Source organism: Corvus cornix, chromosome 12 (assembly GCF_000738735.6).
Source record: "Corvus cornix cornix isolate S_Up_H32 chromosome 12, ASM73873v5, whole genome shotgun sequence".
NCBI classification, from domain to species: Eukaryota; Metazoa; Chordata; class Aves; order Passeriformes; family Corvidae; genus Corvus; species Corvus cornix.
This window is the reverse complement of record NC_046342.1, coordinates 11,849,324-11,868,478: the sequence shown is the minus strand read 5'-3', so window position 1 is coordinate 11,868,478 and position 19,155 is coordinate 11,849,324. Positions and strand designations below refer to the sequence as shown.

Sequence of the window (19,155 nt, the reverse complement as noted above, 5' to 3'; positions counted from 1 at the left end):
TAGCCAGGCAATATAACTACAACAGACAAATATAATCCAAACACAGATCTGGGGGAAAATCTTCATAAAGTAATAGGGATGAAGTAGAAAATGTTATCACTGGCACTGGCTTTAGTGTTTACATAGCCTCAGATATAAGCAGTTGTAAAATTAAGTTTGAAAAGAGTGGAAGACAAGCATGTCACAGCTATGGTAATGGCACAAGTGAAGCACTGCACTGGTTCCATGTATTTCACACCTCCTGTCACTGCCTTTTCTATAACCTCTGCCCCCTGTACACTCCCCTCACACACCTCCATTCTGCCCAGAGGAAAAGACAAACACAGTTGCAAATAGGAGAGTTACAATTCCCACTCCCACAGAAACCCTTCTACTTTCAGTTTCGATACCACACTTAACCTGCCTGTTTTTAAGGCCTTAAATCTATTCCTACTACTACGGCTTTACTCCGTGTCTTGTGAACTGCAATGGCTGCATAAATATTTCAGCGACTAATACACACTTTCCCAGCTGGATTGCTGCTCTCTTCTGACAGTTAACTTCGGGGTTGCAGTGCACCACTGATATTCTTGTCATTCTCTACATTCCCCAGTTTTGTTCCACCCAGCCTGTGCAGGATGGACTTTTCCTAATACACCACACAGAACACCTCCTAATCCCAGTTAAATACACACACACCTATAAATACTTTTACAAAGCCTTTTCCAATGAGCAACTCCTCAAATAACTTACAGACATCCTACCTTTCAACTATTATCTGCCCTCTAGGCAGAGGCAACAGCAAATGTTGCATGTCTTCCTAATACTTCTCTAGGTACATCTGGCATTTGAAAAAACTTCAATACGGCATAATGCTGTATTTTTATTTGAATGCATAATGAAGAGTTGATTTCCTCCTATATTTAAAGAAAGATGATGATGATGCACAGATATTCTTGTGGGTTAGCAATGAAAAACAAAGAAAAGAGAAAATTTTTGACTGCCTATTAGTTTTTCACTAGAAACACAACCTTAATTTTACATTCACTGCATTGTATTTTAAAGAGATTCCATCTGCTCTGTCTGTAATGAGCATTAATATTCAGAAGACATCTGCAGTGTACAGACCAAGCTTTTAATTGGAATCGTGTCACAGCTACCATCACACAACACTGAATGTAAATGTTGGCTATCTGCACTTGGCAGCTGCTTGGCAGGCTCAGTATTAAGTCCTACTGAGACTGATAGTGTCTTTAAATAATGCGGTATCAGGATATAAAAGCTATCTTGAGAAATCAAATATTGACTATCATATCCATAACTAATATAATTTACTAGCACCCTAACCTACTTATAAGCAAAATATGGTTCATATTCAGCCATAATTTTCAAAGAGAGACAACAAATTGATACAACTGAACACTCACATCTTTCACTATGGTAGGTAATTAAGCAAATTTAACTTGTATACAAAAGGAGACAATAACTGAACTTCAGTCAACCCAAATGGTGTAATGAAGCTCAAAGCATTTCTAAAAATCTAGAACTCAAGCATTGCTAAGGACCTGAGAGTACCTGAATAAAAATTCAATTAACAGGTGTGATCAGTGAATTAAGATACTTTCCTACGTCAGACTAATTATTCTAGAACGAACAATATAGTTACCTTTTATTGGAATAAAAAAAAAAAACCAACCCTGAGTCAACAGCATTATCATTTGCTTCAAATTCTTGCCAAACCATGGCAACACAAAATTACATTTTCCCAGTCATCTGCATATTTTCTGCTTGTACTCTGCTGTAAGTTTCTGACAAATGGGGCAGTAAGCAGCAATCTACAGAGAGAAAACTGTGTGTGTGCATGTGTATACACACAAACCAAAGTTCTGTCCAATACAAGCAACTGGTTGTTATACTGACACACTGATCTTAGATACCTTGCAAGAAATTTCAGTCTAATCAGTACGTAAGAATGACAAAGGAACTCTAAGAACAGCAACACTTGCTTTTCATGAAATATACATTTTCTTGGGGAATTTATATTCCACCACCTTTGCCACTGTATTTTAACAAACACAAATCAAACCAAAATTCAAGACCACAACTCATTAAGGTACACAGTTACACTACCACGAAAATAATTATGCAAGTAGAGGCAACATCAGAACAGAGAGTCATCATAATCCAGTGCCCTCCTCCAACAGACTAATTGGATTACTGGATCCTCTTAGCTTCAGAGCAGCTCCCAACATAGATAAGGGAAATTACACAGAAGGGGAAGACGTAATTGTTTGTGTTCAGGGCATACATGCATGGTCAGTTTCAAGCGTTTACTTGCAGATCTGCCACCATTTCAGAACACATTACAATGGAAAGGTAAAAAAGTAAAAAAACTGAGAAGGTAGAGCTAGGTTTCAGTCCCAAACCTGAGCACACAACAAACCTATCACTGACCACTGATTGTAGCAGCACTTCCAATCTGTGTCAATGCCAAGGAAAAAAAGGGCTGGTCTTAGCATTTCATCCATGATGTGCAGCTTGTCTGCTTGAGTTTGGACTAGAACAGAAAGGAAAAATTAATATGGACAGTCATGGATGAGATGCAGAGTAAGAAGCTTTTCCTTTCTCCTCTTAGCTGTTTAGTCTCAGACAAAACACATTGGAATCACTCTCAGTCAGGTGTATCTCATGTGACAGTATGAAACAACTGTAACTGAACTACTTCTACAAAAGAGCAATTTAGAAGAAAAATATGGAACAGGAGATTTGAAGCTCAGCAGAAACAACCAGCAACACAGAGAGGGCCTGGTGTTTCGTACACCCAGCAGGCATGTTACACAGCTATACCTGCCAGGTCAACCTGAGTTCAGGACCGTTTAATTATAGGTATGTAGGCAGAATTTAAGAATAGCATCCTACACGTAAAAGAAGCACATAAAAGCCCACAGTTCTTTGCCTGGGTCACTTCACATTTCATTACCAATTCCAGCTGACATGACTGATTTGAATGATGAAACATAGTGTGTTTTAACATAAGGCAAAACTGCAATAGGTTGTGCTGTCATCTGATTTGATCTGAATAAAAGAGCACAAGGAATTTCAATCAAGTGTCATTTCAAGCTGATTCAGAGCTTAATCTCACACATCCACATTTAACTCAAGGCATAAGCACACCTGTATGTGCCACGCAAGGCACGCTCGTTCCAGGGTATTCTGGACAGCTTTTGATGCAACGTTTCCATGTCAAGGGAGGCGGTCCTTCCCTTCTACTCAGCCCTGGTAAGGCCAGACCTGGAGCAGTTCTGTGCCCAGTTCCAGGCTCCCCAGTACAGAAGACTCACAGACATACGGGACAGAGTCCAGCAAAGGGTCATAAAGGTGATGAGGGGGACTTGGAGCATCTCTTGTGTGAGAACAGGCTGAAAGAGCTGGGACTGTCAGCCTAGAGAAGATAAGGCTCAGAGGAGTTCTTATCAATACCTGAAGGGCACTGAAGGACAATGGAGCCAGTTTCTCCTCAGTGGCACCCAGTGCTAGGACAAGAGCCAATGGCACAAAGTTAAGTACAGAAAAGGTCCACCTGAACATGATGAAACACATTTTTGCTGTGAGGGTGACCATGCACTGGCATAAATTGCCCAGAGAGGTTCTGGAGTCTCCATGCTCTGAGATACTCAAAAGCCATCTGGACATGGTCCTAGGCAACCACTCTAGGCAGCCCAGCTTCACAACAGGGGTCAGGCAAGATGAAGCCCCTTCCAAATTCAACCATTCTGTAATTCCACAAAGATACTCAACAGCTCATTAAAATTCATGCTTTGCTTCCAGTTTAAGTTCTGATGGCCAGAAGGCAAATAGAAATAAAATTCACCTGCAGGTAGATGCATCTAGTTTCAGACATCCTTCTCCCAGGTAGGTAACTACAAACACTGACACAGCCATTGCACAGATTTTGGGCTGCTGGGGTTTAATTTGTTTGGCTGGGTTTTTTTAAGGGGAATAAGCTAGGAAGAGCGACGCTGAGAAATAGCCTGGACTTCTACAGGTTATTACTATGGCCATGTTCCTCATAACTGCAAACTGAGCATTTTCTTGGGCATTTTTAAAAATGTTCAATGTTGACACTACTGCAGTATACCAAACTAGTTCTTATTCTAGTAATGCCACATAAAAGTAGCATCCACATCCTGGACAAACCTCAGCAAGAGTATCAACCAGCTTAGCCAGTGTCACAAAAGGCATCTATTATCATCTGATGAGCTACGACATCAGCTTTCTATGGTTTAGCACTCTATCCTGCACACAGAATCACCTCTGAAGACTCATTCTTGCTTGAACAGTTTGTAAATGCCCTTTCTCAAACCAGTCTTTCTCAAAAGATCAACAATTTAAGATGTCTCAATTCTTCTGGAAGTCTGACTTTTACAGTTTTGGGGTTTTTTTATTAAGTGCTTAAAGTCTTTTTTTATAAAAAAGACTGACAACATGTTGTTGATCTGTGAAATTTTAAAAAATTTATTCAAATAGCTAGTGTTCCCATATGTGATATGTTAAAAAAAATTGCAGAAAAAAACTGTATAATGTATCACACCACATTTTTAATAACCCAAACCAGAAAATGTTGGTCAGTTGCTTATAAGAAGTTCTACATATACTTGGAACTGAAGTGATTTGCTTTCCAGTTTAAAAAAAAAAAAAAAAAAGGCAAAACAAAAACCAACACACCAAAACCCCCACACCAATCCACAATTTGTGTCCTTGCTATATATAGATTTATCTACAGAAGTGACAGAAGAGGTACACTGGATTTACAGGATTTTATACTGTAGTTGGAGCTTCAGAGTCACGGCACTGGACAGCAGGTTTTCTGCCTTGCTTTCCCTCATCTCTAAGGTGCAGGATCCTCTGTGTAAGCACAACTGACTCTACAATTCACGATCATTTTCTTGTCGGGTGCTTTTCTAGTGACAACAAAATGTGAATTGCACCCAGTCCCTTCCATGCCTCTCCAGCAGCCAGCACAGCCCAAGCTCTGCAGGAGGGTGACAGCCAGAGGACTGAGGGGTGACACATACTGATCAGGGAGAATGTACACAAGAGTATGAGCAATTCCACAGAAGCATCATTAACATCTCCAGCAATTTATGATATTATGAGCATACAACATGAAGTACTACTTCATTGCCAGTACAATATACTCATCAGTAATTCACAAGTGAACCTTGTTTCATTGGTTACAGCTCCTTTTAGTAAATAAAGTATAAACAAATTTGACTGGATTATAAATACAAATGTTTTAAAATTTAAAACTGTTTAAACTTCTAATCTGGTCAATCTTTAGGCTGCGGTACACAACCAAATTCATGAACAAAAACAACTTCTGTACCACATCTCAAAAAAAAGTTTTGTAGCTTTTCTTCCTTCAGATTTACACTTCTAACAACATTCAACAGTTACTTAAAACATATAGCTGTAAAAAGAATCATCTCCATGTGAAAACATATTTTTACAAGACAGCCCCCCACACACACACTTCCAGTAATTGCATCCTGTGCACTTTCACAGGAAGAGGATTTTTGGGAAAGAGGAAGGGTGAAGACAGACATATGTTCTCTATCCTAAGAAGGGTTAATAGTAAAAAATATCAGTGTGTTCTACCCAGACCAGGAAAATCTGCTTTTACAGAGTCATTTAGGTTGGAAAAGACCTTTAAGATCATTGATTGAGTCCAACCAACAAACACAACACTGCTACAATCCACCACTGAGCCAGGCCCCTAAGCACCCTGCCGAACCTCCTCATGGATGCCCGAAGTCTCGGCAAGAGGCTTGGACAAATAACATTCATTCTGACAACATCTGGATGTAACAATAAAAACTTCCTCGACCAAAGTGAGCTGCAGCAGGTGGCAAGTGCTGCATGGTTCAGCTTCTAGATGAACTGATTTTTAGTAGCAGAATTTCTAGGATACAACTCCCCCGAGTCACACAGTGCTTCACAACAAATGTACACACTGCAGATCTTCCAGCTATGAAAAGCTAAGTGTCTGCATGTAAAAGCTAAGAAAAGCTAAAACCACTAGCAAAAACAGTACACATCATCCAAAGTTACATTATTTCACAGTGCTATGAAAAAATTGGTAAAGAAGTTAATTATTAAATGTTTCCAGCAGTAAGAAATTAAAGTTACTTCACAGGGATATAAGAGATGCTAGTAAAAAATACAAGTTGTGTTTATGGCTTTTTATCATAGTTACACCATCTCAAGATTAGAATTAAAAACATTGTATCCAGTGATATTTAACTTCTATACACTACAGAAGTTGGTCTCCAAACCACCACTGAATAGCATTAATTTTTAGCATTTTGTAACAAAAATACGCATGGAATCTTTCCCCCGCCCTTCCCTCAAGGTGTGAAAGACAGAAGACTAAATGTTAATCTATTCTAATAAGACATCTTTCATAATTTAATAACCTGAGATACCTTTGAGTCTTACAAATACTTTAAAATTTTAATTAGAAACATGGATAACATAAAATGTTTAAAAACTGTTTCTGAACAATTACTGTCAAAAAATAAAAAATATTTTTAAAAAAAGAGGTAATTCAATCTTCGAATTTTCATTCCAGGGGGCTGTACCGGAGACATCCTTCAGAGAAGGGTACCCCCCATACGCATGACAACCAGAGACTGACCAGCTCCTTGCACTACAGATGTCCTTGAGGAAGCAATTCTTCCTGAACAATCATAATTAGCACAAGTGTTGCCACAGAAGTAAGTGTTTACTGGAGCCTCACCAGGAAAAATAATACAAAAATATTTGTGGGGGTTTTTTTTAATTTCTTCTATGGAATACAGTTTTCTCAATAGGAAGCAGAAAACAATATGCTGTCCCAAGGGAGGAAGAACCAAAATGGAAATGAAGAGCCATTGTGACATCCTGCTTTATAGCAGTTTGTCAATATGCAATCACCAAGAATGAGGAAATTGGCACTACAGTTGATTTAAAAATACAGAGGAAAACTACAGAGCAGTTTCTCAACCCTCATCCAAAAGCTACATTTCATTCCCCACACAAACTCCACGCATGTTTTTACAATGTTCTGCAACAAAACTGCTCAGATCCAGAAGGACAGAACAGTGACTGGTGGGAGAACACGCACTTTCCCTCCAACATGCAATCCTAACCCTTCTTCACACAACAGTTTAGAGTGAGATTTCGTGACTAATTGCTCAGTGTTGCTGGTCAGGCCCCTGATCAGACCACCTTGGTCTGGACTTCACTAATACCCAAAAAGGAATGCAGGGTTCCAGACTTCTGTAAGATGACCTCACACCAAAAGCTGACATCATGCCAGCCCTTGCAGGCTAGAGACCATTTCTGAACAGAAGCAAAGCTGTTCTGCAAGCCACCAGGAAATAAAATGAAAGAACAGAGAGTGCCTTAACATTTCTTACAAAATAAACCCCAATATTGTTGTTGGTTTTAAATTACAATAAAAGCAATGCTACAGAAGGAATACCTGCAAGTCCCTACCTCATGCCTCGAAGAGAGGCTGCTCCTAAAGATGTTTTCTCCCCTAAAGAGAATTTCCATGTCTATGCACAGAGAACTGCCACTCTCAATCACTTGACATTTCTACACAGAAAAGAAATGCCCCTGTATGGAAAGGACTAGAAGCAAAACTGCTACTAATACAATGCCAGCCTTTATTATATACAATTTATTGTGTATTTATGAAACAGAGGCCAAATCCTAGCAGTATGAACACTGTAAGACAGGGTGCTTTACTCTAGATCTCCTCTCTCTTCTAAGTATCCTTCCCACTACAACAGAGAACACTGCAATCATCTCCACAATTCTCACAGGCAAAACACCAGTGACCACAAAACAGCTGCTTGTTCTGCACAATGGATTTCTGGAGTTTCCATCCAATGGCCCCGCTTTCAGATCCGTATTTTTAAAAGAAAAATATGCTTTTTCATTAAAGGATCTCATAAGCACACAACCTTTATTAGTATTACTATCTTGGTGCAAGTCCTTTATACATGAGCATTGTGTCCACACTCAGGTTTCCCAAATTCGCCCAGAGTTGCTTTTCTAACCAATGTTTTTATGATTTATTATTCCCCTTCTTTGTTTCATATTACAGTGGTGTATAAAGACATTAAAACTGCAGATTGGAGAAGAGTACACACCATTTGCTGTGGAACTGACAGTACCTCAGGAGAAAAAATTAAATCTACATGAATCAAAGAATCTCGATGTATCAAAAACCACCAAACAATTATTACATACCAAAAAAGTACTGATGCAAAGACAGGCATGGAACACAAAGAAGCATAACTAAAGGAATCTAAAGGACCATTACAGAGGAAGGAATAACAACCCTCTAAAAGAGGAACCAGTACGTTTGTGAGTTATATTTATTACTGTCTCCCTCTTCTTTCACAAGAAAATATGAATGATCATTCATGAAGCTGAAAATGTTACTGAAGCCAGTGGGAAACATTCATAGCTCATCTTGGCTACATTTCCAGTCTTCATTTGAATAATGAGCAACTGCTCTGTCAGACATTAACGCTTTTTAATGACTGACTGGTGAATAGCTTGAAGTGAGCTTGTTCTCTGCTGTCTCCTCCTCTTCCCCGAGATCTCCATTGTTCTATTTATAGGTAAGAGGGTACAAGAAAACTTCAGTATGAGCACAAGGGGAACACTGACAGAATTGCCCCAGCATTCTAACATTAGTTTATTAAATGAACAAAAAATAGCAAAGTTAAATAGAAGCTAACGTTCAGTGCAATGTCTAGTACTGATATACGATATTTTCCTTTAGCTTAATTTTAGAACCAGCTAGAAGAATATAATTTCAGAAGTTTCATACAACTTTTCTTACCATTAACTTCTTCAACACAGAAACACATGCTTTTAAGAATTCAGCGTATCTGTACAGTTATAGCAACTATCTAAAGCTCTTTCAGAAAATAACAAGCCTAATAGTTATGTGAAAAGTTACTGGTATGCAACAGACTACAAACATTAATTTAAATGAAATTTTAAACAAACAAACAAACAAAAATACTTCATGCTTCCTCACATTTTAGGACATACTGATCACTTAAAGCAGAACAATTATGTCAAGCCATTAACTGCAAACTGAAACAAGAGGGTATCTTTCTCAAGAGCTTGTAAGGAATATCTAATAGATGCTACAGGAATATTAACAGTGCTGAGGGCAAGATGTTACAAATAACTCTAAGTATACTATGTCAAAATTGCAAGAAACTTAGTTTTTATAATTAACATAGATGTTCGTCCTTCCTGATGTAAACCAACATACACTTAGCAATATCCAGGGATATCTGAATTTAAGTCAACCCATCTACAATTCTCTGTTTCTCAGCCAGTCAGCACCTTTTATCCCTTTATTTCATACTTTTAGTTCTTTTACTATCTCAGGTAAGGATGTATTACACACACATTCTGATTACCTTTCCTTTGTACAGAGGATTACTGATGAAACATTCCTTCAAGCCCCATTGAGCTACAATTGGTGGCTTCCTTAGAACTACATTATTTAATTCAAAAAATTCCTAGTCTAACCTTGTAATACACTAATTGCAACCTTAAGAACAAATGCTGAAAAGCTGTTTTATTGTGATAAACAAAAACAGAAGCAAAAAGGCCTCCAGGAAAAAAAAAGGATTTCCATGTTCTGTCCAAGCAACTAAGCCACTAAAGAAAAGTAAAATCAGTCTTCCTTAATACTTAGTTTATCTTCAAAATTCCCCCGTGAGAACAAGATAAATATAGGGAGTGAAGTTCCATTAGTACTAACAGGGGCTACTCTACTTAATCCTTCAGATTTAAGTCATGGAGAACTGCCTCTGTACAAGCAAAGACGTGTGCAAGTATAGCAGCTGCACAACAGCAGCCCTTCACTTTGTATTTTTTGTTAGACTCATTCAAGATACTATGCTGCCAGAATTAATAAAATTAGAAAATTAAATACAGAAATATATTCCTCTTAAAACATAGATGCATCACTAATACTTTGCTTTATAATTGATGTCATGTCATTGATGGAGATAAAGAAAAAATAAAATTCTAAAGCTTCTTCCATACCTTCAGGTCACTAGGCTTGCTCGAACATACCTTTTAAAACTTAAAGCAAGAATGTGCATTTCTTTTCTTTGTATACCAAATTCAAAGGTTTAATACAGTTAGATCATAGAAGTGTTTAAGGTGGAAAAGACCTTTAAGATCATTGAGTCCAACCACTAACCCAGCGCTGATCTATAGCTTTTTCCTCCACCTCCCTAAAAATCTAAAGACTACTTAAGTAGAGCACAAAACATCTTTGTTATAACAACTATTAAAAAAAAAAAAAAAGGTATGCAGAACTAGTAATTATCAGATTATGAGAGTGCTCACTCTGCTACCTAGATTTTAAACACAGTAGCTACTCTTTGGACTGAATTTGTATTGCACATTTTAGAAGAGAGCTACTGTGCTTTATTCCCAGTTAATTAACAGTTAAGGATGAAGTAGGTAGGCGAAACCACTAGTAAAAAGTTCAAAGTACTTTAATTTTAAAGCTGATGGTATCTCATAGCAACATGTGCAGTATCCCATGAACCTGAATTACATCTGAAAACTTCAACAGTATTTTTCAACAGGACCACTATTCTTCTTATGCTATACTGCAGAAGTCTTAACATCATTCAACTTCTATAATTCAGTAAGTTTCATTGAAATATTTCAGGGAAACAGCAAGGAGTTATGCCTGACCTGTGAATTGATGTAGGCAGAGCATAAATGCTTTGTGATTGATATAACACAGTGATTTCTGAGGAATTCCAAAGGATATCAGTTCAGAATAAGAAAGCATAAGCAAATGATGTTTAAGAATAAGAAGACAAGCAATCTAAAACAGGTTTAATATCAAGTGTTTCCATTAACAATTAAAAAGTTAAATATTTCAAAGATGCACTGAACTCATTCTGTATCACATTCAAGATCTAACGATGTAAAAGAGCATTTCTCTACTCCCTTCTGCTCAGACATTCTACTGATGTTTTAAAGATGACATTTAGCAAATCCTCGAATTTTAATTGAGAAGCTCAGTGCAGAGCTAAAGAATCTTTTCACCTGTCCATGATTCATATGCACCATTTCCCTTCACAACAAGAGAGCATACTGAAGAGGATTATTTCAAAAGCAAAATACTAAGAAGGGTTCTCTTTTGCTCAGGGAGCAGCTGAAAAGCACATCATCTTTCCTTCAATATCAAGGCGAAATCCTGAGAAGGAAAAATTTTATTTGCAATAAAATACTTGTAATTACTTGAAACATCTGAGTTGCTCAAGTTAGCGTAATTCCAAAAATATTTTAGTTCCATTGTTAGTTGTATTTAATACCTCCAACAACACATACAGGTGTGGTTTTATTGCTACAAAAGATAAGACAAAGCAGCAAGTTAATGGTGCAGCACTTTGCACCTTTGTGCAGCTGTCTCACAGGACAGGGAAGCAGAGCCTCTGCCTTCCTTCAGGTGTGCTCCTCAACAGATTTCCCAAAGCCGTGACTCAAACAGTGAACAGACCATATCTGTGGCTTTAATTTCACAGTCTTAGCACATCCATTCAGAGCCTGCTTGTTAAAAGTACAAGTGTCATGGTCAAGGACACACTTTAAGAATACTCATCAGTCCTTGGTTATATTCTCAGCCTGATTTTTGAAGGTCTTGCTTTGCACCTTTCCAACCCTCCCAAGTTCTCAATTTTGCAGTTATACCGATCAAATAAAGGCTCTGAGGAAAGCTTTGCATCTCTTAAATTCTCTGCCACAGCCCAGTGGATAAACGTTTCTGGAGGTTCCTCCACAACTATCATCAATTTTATTTCCACACATGCCTTACAATGCACTCTGCTGAACAGCCACATCCTGATGTCCTTAAAATGAAGGATGAAACTCCAGGGTGGTCAGACAGGAAACAAACCTGGAAATCATTTCCTAAGCATCACAAGAGAATAGAAGTCTTTTTTTTGAAACTAGCTAGCCTAGCTAGTTTCAGTGACTTTTACCACATGGATGGAATGCCACTATGGCATCACTATGACTACTCAAAGACATTTGCCGCATGGATTATACCACAGGCCAAGATCTCCTTCTGACTTATTCTTGCTTCTATTAACTATGCACTCAGAGCATACAAAAAAACTCCACATAACTTATCTAAAACGTTCTCTCAGTCCGAGTGTGCAGGTGCAGCCTAGCGACATACACAGATTTAATACTGGGCCAGAAACAGACACATGAAGACAAGCACATTATTTGTGAAGATCTTTCCTACTCAAACATATACAATAAGGGTAATTATTTAAACTAGCTTTAAGTTTCCTTAACGTAATGATTTACAAAATCAACTGCTCCATTTCATCTTTTTATTTATAAACAGACATGGAAACATGTTTAAAACATCCATTTGACCTGTCACAGCAACTCAAAGGTAACAAAGCATAACCTAGGAAAGAACAGTGAAATTCACTGAAGTCTTTCCTAAATTGTCTAAGATGAAAAACTGCAGTCTTAACAAACGGGACTCTGGTCCGTCCAATGAGATTATCTGAGTCTCTTGTTCTGTGTGTTTTCCCTATCTCCACATGTTCTTTAAATACTAAGCAGATATAAGCACCCAGGATCTTGTCTTCCACAAGGCACAGGTACTGTCCTATCCATGACAGTCATCAGATATCAGAACCTCTGACTTAACATTTTTTCATTGATAGAGATAACAGTTACAACAGAAACCTAATTAACACAAAGCCATGGTTGACTGCCACCCACACTGCTAAACAATGTAAGAAACAATTATTTCTCTGACCCTACCGAGGGATCCTCACCTGCTGTTACAGAGAACATGGCACTGCTCCTGAGAAACCACAAGGAGGGTTTTCAGAGAGGAAGCAAAACAGCATTACTGACAGTGGCACTTGCCCAAAGGGCTCTACTACAACAAGTGACAATGCCCAACCTTGTTAATTTAATTTTCTCTGTAAGATAGAAAGATGATAAACAGAAACATGAAGCAAAGGAACCACCCTTCTGCTTTGGACAGCCTCACCATGTAAAGCTGCATTTGAAAAGCTGTATGCCACCATCTAATTTTTACATTTTTATCTGGAAACATTTAAACTTCAGAGGATCCTTCCAGCTGAAGTTGCAACATTCAAAAAGAAAATTTTACACTTACTTCTGTGAAAATGGTAGTTCAAACCACAAATCTAGGTAAACTGATCACAAAATAGCAAAATTGCACTCAAAGACATTAGATGTTTTGGTGGAGTGGGTTTTTTGTTTGGTTTTGTCAGTTGGGGTTTTTTTTGTGGTTTGGGTTTCTTTTTTTTAAGGAAAATATTAACTACAAAGACATTGAACATTTTTTTTAAATTACATCCAACTATCTACTGCAATTTTTCCAACCTGGAGTTTAATTTTAAAATACATTCTGCAAGAAACTCTATCTTCCTTCATATTTAGAGATGTTTGAAAATACCACTGACTTGGCTGCAGGGCAAAAAATCACTTATAATTTCCATAAATCTCTGCTCATACTTGAGCATTCCCTTAACTTCAATTCAGTCACCACCAGTGTCCACGTCTTTACCCTTCACCTCTCATCTTTTCTTCTTCATGCCCTAAACAGAGCTTCTGCCTCATGAGAAAAAACATCCAAATCCAGACACTGATGCAAACTGGTTTTTAATTCATTCTGACTGTACATTTCACTCTTGTCTTCTCATACATTCCATGTCCTGTTTAGGTTGTCTACTTTGAAGAGCTTAAGATGTGTTTTACTTTGTGAAGTTCCCAGACTAAAAGCGCTGCAAAAATAGCTGGTGTCTCAATGCTTCCTTAATAAAAACAATTATTTGTTCCATAGCTTAACTTCTCGTTTCTCTAAAACTATTAACCACGGAGCAGATGTTAAGAGCACACTTCATCCACAAGGTGACATCCAGTAATTGGTCTAAAAGAGGATCCTCTATCAATAAAAGTCAGAAACCTTTACGTTATAGGTCAAGGGCACAAGACCTTCAAACGAGGGCACTGAAAGTTCAGGGAAAGCATGCCTTTTCTCACCTTTCCCTCCTCTTTAAGCTACTTTCTAATAATGAGAAAGTACCCAGTGATTTCAGGTCCAAAATTCTGGGTGTGCCAAGTACCACCATGCACAAGCATTTTAAATAACTTCTCACACTGAGGCTCAATTACAGCCCAAATTACAAACACTCTGCATAGCACAACACACACAGTACAATTCTGACAGAATAAAAATTTCAGTATTGCAAGTGGCATTTCATTGTCCAGCTCAGGTTAAGTATCTTTTCCATCTTCGAGACTGGCAGTATAAACAGCAATATACAGATGGCTTTGAATTTTAATATGTTGCTAAATAGCGAAAGTTATTTCAGTGCTTTATAACAGCCACTTTAAATACACAACAGCGGCAATAAACCACCCCAGTTTCAGTGAAAAAAACCCAACACCACTCGTCCACAATGATTTAAAGACAGAAATGTAAAGATAAGTACAGAAGAGGTTGCTCAATAACACATGATCTTCCCTATCACATGCTTGGCAGCGCGCTCGCTGCCCGGCGATACCCGGTCAGACCCCGGGGCACTTCGGCCGCCCAGGGCAGCGCCGGACACCCCCGGGACGGGGCTCTGGCCGGAGTGTCGGGGCGATCCGGGGCTCCCGGAGCACCGCCGGCGGCCCGCGGGGAGCCCGGGGGGCGGGAGCGGCGGCACAGCGGGGCTGCGGGAGCCGGCGGAGCCTCTCCCCCATTCAATCCCTCCTTGCTGCCCGCTCTGCCCAGCGGCGGCGGCCGCGGCAGCGGTACCGGGCACGGCGGGGAGGCGGCCGACGGCCCTGGGCTGCATCCCGCCGACAGGACCCCGCGCTCCCGGCGCCTCCTCAGCGGCAGCGCCGGCACTTACGCTCGAAGTCGGAGTCGGACTCGTCGTCGCCGCGGGTCGGGTTCCTCGTCGCCGTTGGACTCGGTCTGCATGGGCTCCCCGTCGAAGCTGACCACCCTGCGGCCACCGCCCGCCTCCTGGTCGCGGGCATCCCGCAGGCGGGGCGAAGTACTCGGCGGCGAAGCCCAGCAGGTCGGACGGCCGGTGCCGCAGCACCTCCACCGTGTAGCCCTGCAGCAGCTCGGTGAGGCCCGGCGGGATCTCGATGCTCATGGTGCCGGACACCCGGGAGGCCGCCTCGCCTCCCTCCCTCCCTCCGTCCTCCCCGCGTCCGCGGCCCGGCGGTGGCGGTTGCGGTGCGGGCTCGGGGCCTCCCAGGCGGACGCGAACCGACTCCCGCCGCTCCGGTCACACGAGCCGCGGGGCGCGGAGGGGAGGGACGGGGACGAGGAGCGGCGCAGGCGCGGAGCGGGAGCGGGAGCGGGCGCGGGGCTGCGGCCGCGCGTGCGCGGGGCGGGGGGGGGGGGGGAGCGGGGCGCGTGCGTCACCGCGGGGCGCGGCGGGGCCGGGGCGGGAGCGGGGAACGAGAACCGGGCACGGGGGCGGCGGAGGCTCGGGGGGAGACGGGGTGGTTGACTGGGTGTGTGCGTAGATGGTTCAGCTCTTTGGAGAACTGATGGGCGCCCGCCGTTCTGCGCCCGCCGGAGTCGTTAAAGCCCGGTCACGGCGCGTTGGGCCGGGTTTGAGCGGGGTTGGAAAACCTCTTGACCAGAGCTGGCGGCGGGATGTGTGGAGCGGTGGAGATCAGGCAGTTGCTGCTGCGTTTTTATTTTTCTCTGATTTCACCTCAGTGACCCCGTACAATCATTTCTTGTCAGAATCACAGAACAGTTAGGTGGGAAGAGGCCTCTGAGATGATTGAGTCCAGTCGTTGACCAAACACCATCATGTGTAGACCATGACACTGAGTGCCACATTCAGTCTTTCCTGAAACGTGTCCGGGGACGGTGACTCCTCCACCTCCTTGGACAGCCTGTTCTGTTCCAATATCTGATCACCTTTTCTGTGAAAGAATTCCACATAATGTCCAACCTAAACCTCCCCTGGCACAACTTGAGGTCACGTCCTCTTGTCCTCTCGTCGGTTGCGTGGGAGAAGAGACCAATCCCCACCTGGCTACACTCTCAGGCATGTGTAGAGAGCAGTAAAATCCCTTCCGAGCTTCCATTTCTCCAGGCTAAACACCACCAGCTCCCTCAACTGCTCCTCATCAGACTTGTGTTCCAGACCCTTCCTCAGCTGTGTTCCCTTCTCTGGACTCACTCCAGCACCTCAATGACCTTCCTGAATTGAGGAGCCCAGAACCAGACACAGCACTCAAGGTGTGGCCTCACCCATGCCAAGGACAGAGGTTCTCTTTCTTCACAGAGCATGTGAGGGTGTTTCAAAGCTCCCGCAGGAGCAGGAGAACAAGGGGGTTTTGACCTGGGTCAGATCCAATCAAACTTCCATCCAATTTTGCTTGGAGTTGGATTTAGGACCTATGACCCCCTGGTTCTTGTCAGAATGACATCATTAAAGAACAGTCTTAAGTCAGTGCAAGAGAAGCAACGTGCAGGTAAATGCTGAATAGAGCCATGACATAGTCTGAAAGGGTGGCAGTAGTGCTGATCTGATAATAATAAAGCATTAAAGATAAAGAATTTCAGGAAAATGAAACACAGAATCATAGAATGGTTTGGGTTGGAAGGAACCCTAAAGGTCACCTAGTTCCAAACCCTCTGCCATGGTCAGGAACACCTTCCTCTATACCAGGTTGCTCCAGGCCCCATCCAATCTGGTCTTGAACACTTCCAGGCATGGGGCATCCACATCTCTGCACAACCTGTACCAGTGCCTTGTCACCCTCATAATTGCTGATATGTGTGAGCTCTGGAGATACCCGTTCATATGCTGTTAAAATGTGCTTTATTCAGATTTTTGCTTGTGTTTGTTGTACAAAACCTGTTATCTGTGTGTTCAAGGGAGGTTTGGCAGATGCCCAGGGGCTGCATGGAGTGGAGCCATCGGCCCTTAAGGTTTGATGTTGCTGGGAAGCTTGTCTTGGGAGAAAATAGGCCTGTGCAAACATGACTCAAAGGGAATACGGATGTTGGCTTAGTGACACTGCTGCGTGTTGTCAGTGTACATATTTTTATTTAATTCTTCTTTTGTTTCAACAATAAAAGAGCAGAAATCAACTCATACTCAAAGTATAAAATTTTACTTAGAAGCCCAGAAGTGTCTGAGGCAGTGTACTGTGTGTTATGGTTTTGTTTGCTCGTGTGCCAAGGAGTCCCCTTGCTCATCCAGATAGTTCTCACTGCGCTCCCAGATAAAGGCAGCCTGTTCATCACTGCTGCACAGAGGGCACAGCAGCAGATCCCTGAACACCACATCCAGTGCTTTTACTGGCTGTTCTCAGTGAGGGAGGCCAGTTGCAAATCTTATGGCACATAAAGGTGTTCTTTGTAATACAGATCCCATATTTTCATGTGAAGTAAGATTACATTGTGTATCCATACAAAGAGAACAATTTTTTTAAAAAAGCACAGAAGGTTGATTTGCCACATCTCATCAGTTTATTCAAAGATCTTGTGTGAAGCTATTTCTCTTAGTTTCTATTCTTTTCTACAGCAGGAACAACTGTTGCTCCATCACCTTTTTCAAAAGTTTTCATTTGCCACTCCTACCATTAGTGTCTGTCTGATGGTCTCAAACATTACAAGAGCACATTTCACTGCTCAGTATATGTACTTCAGCTACTGACAGAACTGGTGCAGAGAAAGGTTCTGATAAATGAGAAAACTATGGTTAGTCCCCTCACAAAATTAAGATTTCGGATGAGAACTTTGCTGGTTGGGTGCTGAAGATATTGCTGGTGGTAAAGAGGTAAAAATGAAAGTTTTAAAATGCTGTAGAAATGGTAAAACAAAATACCAGTAAAAAGCACTGGGAAGAAGGTTCAAAGGAAGAAAGGGAAAGTCTAATTCCAAGGGAATACACTTACTTTTCTTTCCCACTTTTTTGCACAACAGCCAGCCACTTGACAACTGCCTGCTTTTGGCATTAGTCAGCTCTTGTGTTAGCTTTTAATGTTTGTTGATAATTTTATGTCATTTGTGTCTGTGAATATAAATCTGGTTATTTATATGAAAAAAATGTGTTACTAGTAAATATTGTTAAGTCTCTGAAGGGCTACATTGTATTGGCCTTCTGATATTTATATGTCCACACACAATTAATCAGCTTCAGAGGAAAGTAAAGAGCAGAGCTCTGTTTATCCTCTTCCTGAAGGTCAACCGACAAAATCAAAAGCATCCAAGGTCACACGAAGTACATTTTCAAGTTGATTTATGCCACAGTTTATCCTTTTTCTTTATATACTTTTTTTTTCGGCGAGCGTCAGAATGGATGGCACAAATACACAAGAAGCTCATCGGTGATCAAGTTAATTGTTATAGTGCCTGCTGTGCATACATAGAGCTCATCATACGCTTTCCTTCTCCCTGAATTTGCATAACTTTTTAAATTATTACTGTAATAAGCATTCACATTAAAAGAATGGTAGAAATAAATTAGAAAATGAACTTGCAGCCTTAATTTGATCCCCTTTATAATAACATTTTTAATTCAGGCATCATGACCAATGCAATTTCTTTCCTCTGGCTTCATGGCATGTTCAGCACCCAGTATGTAGTTAGATTAAGACTTATGTAGCTGATGAAGCTGGTCACCACAGTATTCCTATCAAAAAATACATATATTTCAGAATATAGTTCTCCTAATAATGTCGTAGTGGCTGAAAGCTATTCCCATATATACCACGTGTCTGTGCTCCCAAATGGTGAGGTCTCTTCCCTTTACCCTGCCTGTTCTACCCAGATCCATGTGACTTTGATGTGTCATTAGTGAAAGTGTTGTGGAGCTTCATTGCTTGTCCTGCTCAGGCAGGAGCAGCAAAGTTGCCAGCAGAAAAAGCAAAATAGTCTGTGTAGTCCTGAACTGGGGAAAAATAATCAAATTAAACCTCCTGACTGGCTCCTTAAAAAGTAAAATAAATCCTTTTATAACAAGTAATATTTCACTTCTCATAAACCTGTCAGCACCAGCCAGAGCTCAGACACTATATAAACATATGTACATC

At 41.0% G+C, this 19,155-nt stretch overlaps 1 protein-coding gene across 1 annotated transcript in view; it reads right to left on the bottom strand.

Moving 5' to 3' along the window:
• The window catches only part of PRKAR2A (protein kinase cAMP-dependent type II regulatory subunit alpha), a 60,840-nt gene extending 45,443 nt beyond the window's left edge, over positions 1–15,397 (bottom strand). Inside the window, 3 exon segments of the mRNA XM_039558964.1 lie at positions 14,991–15,024; positions 15,026–15,130; positions 15,132–15,397. Coding sequence (XP_039414898.1) covers positions 14,991–15,024; positions 15,026–15,130; positions 15,132–15,242 — 250 coding nt within the window. The 5' untranslated portion in view covers positions 15,243–15,397.
• Positions 15,398–19,155: the final 3,758 nt, after the last annotated feature.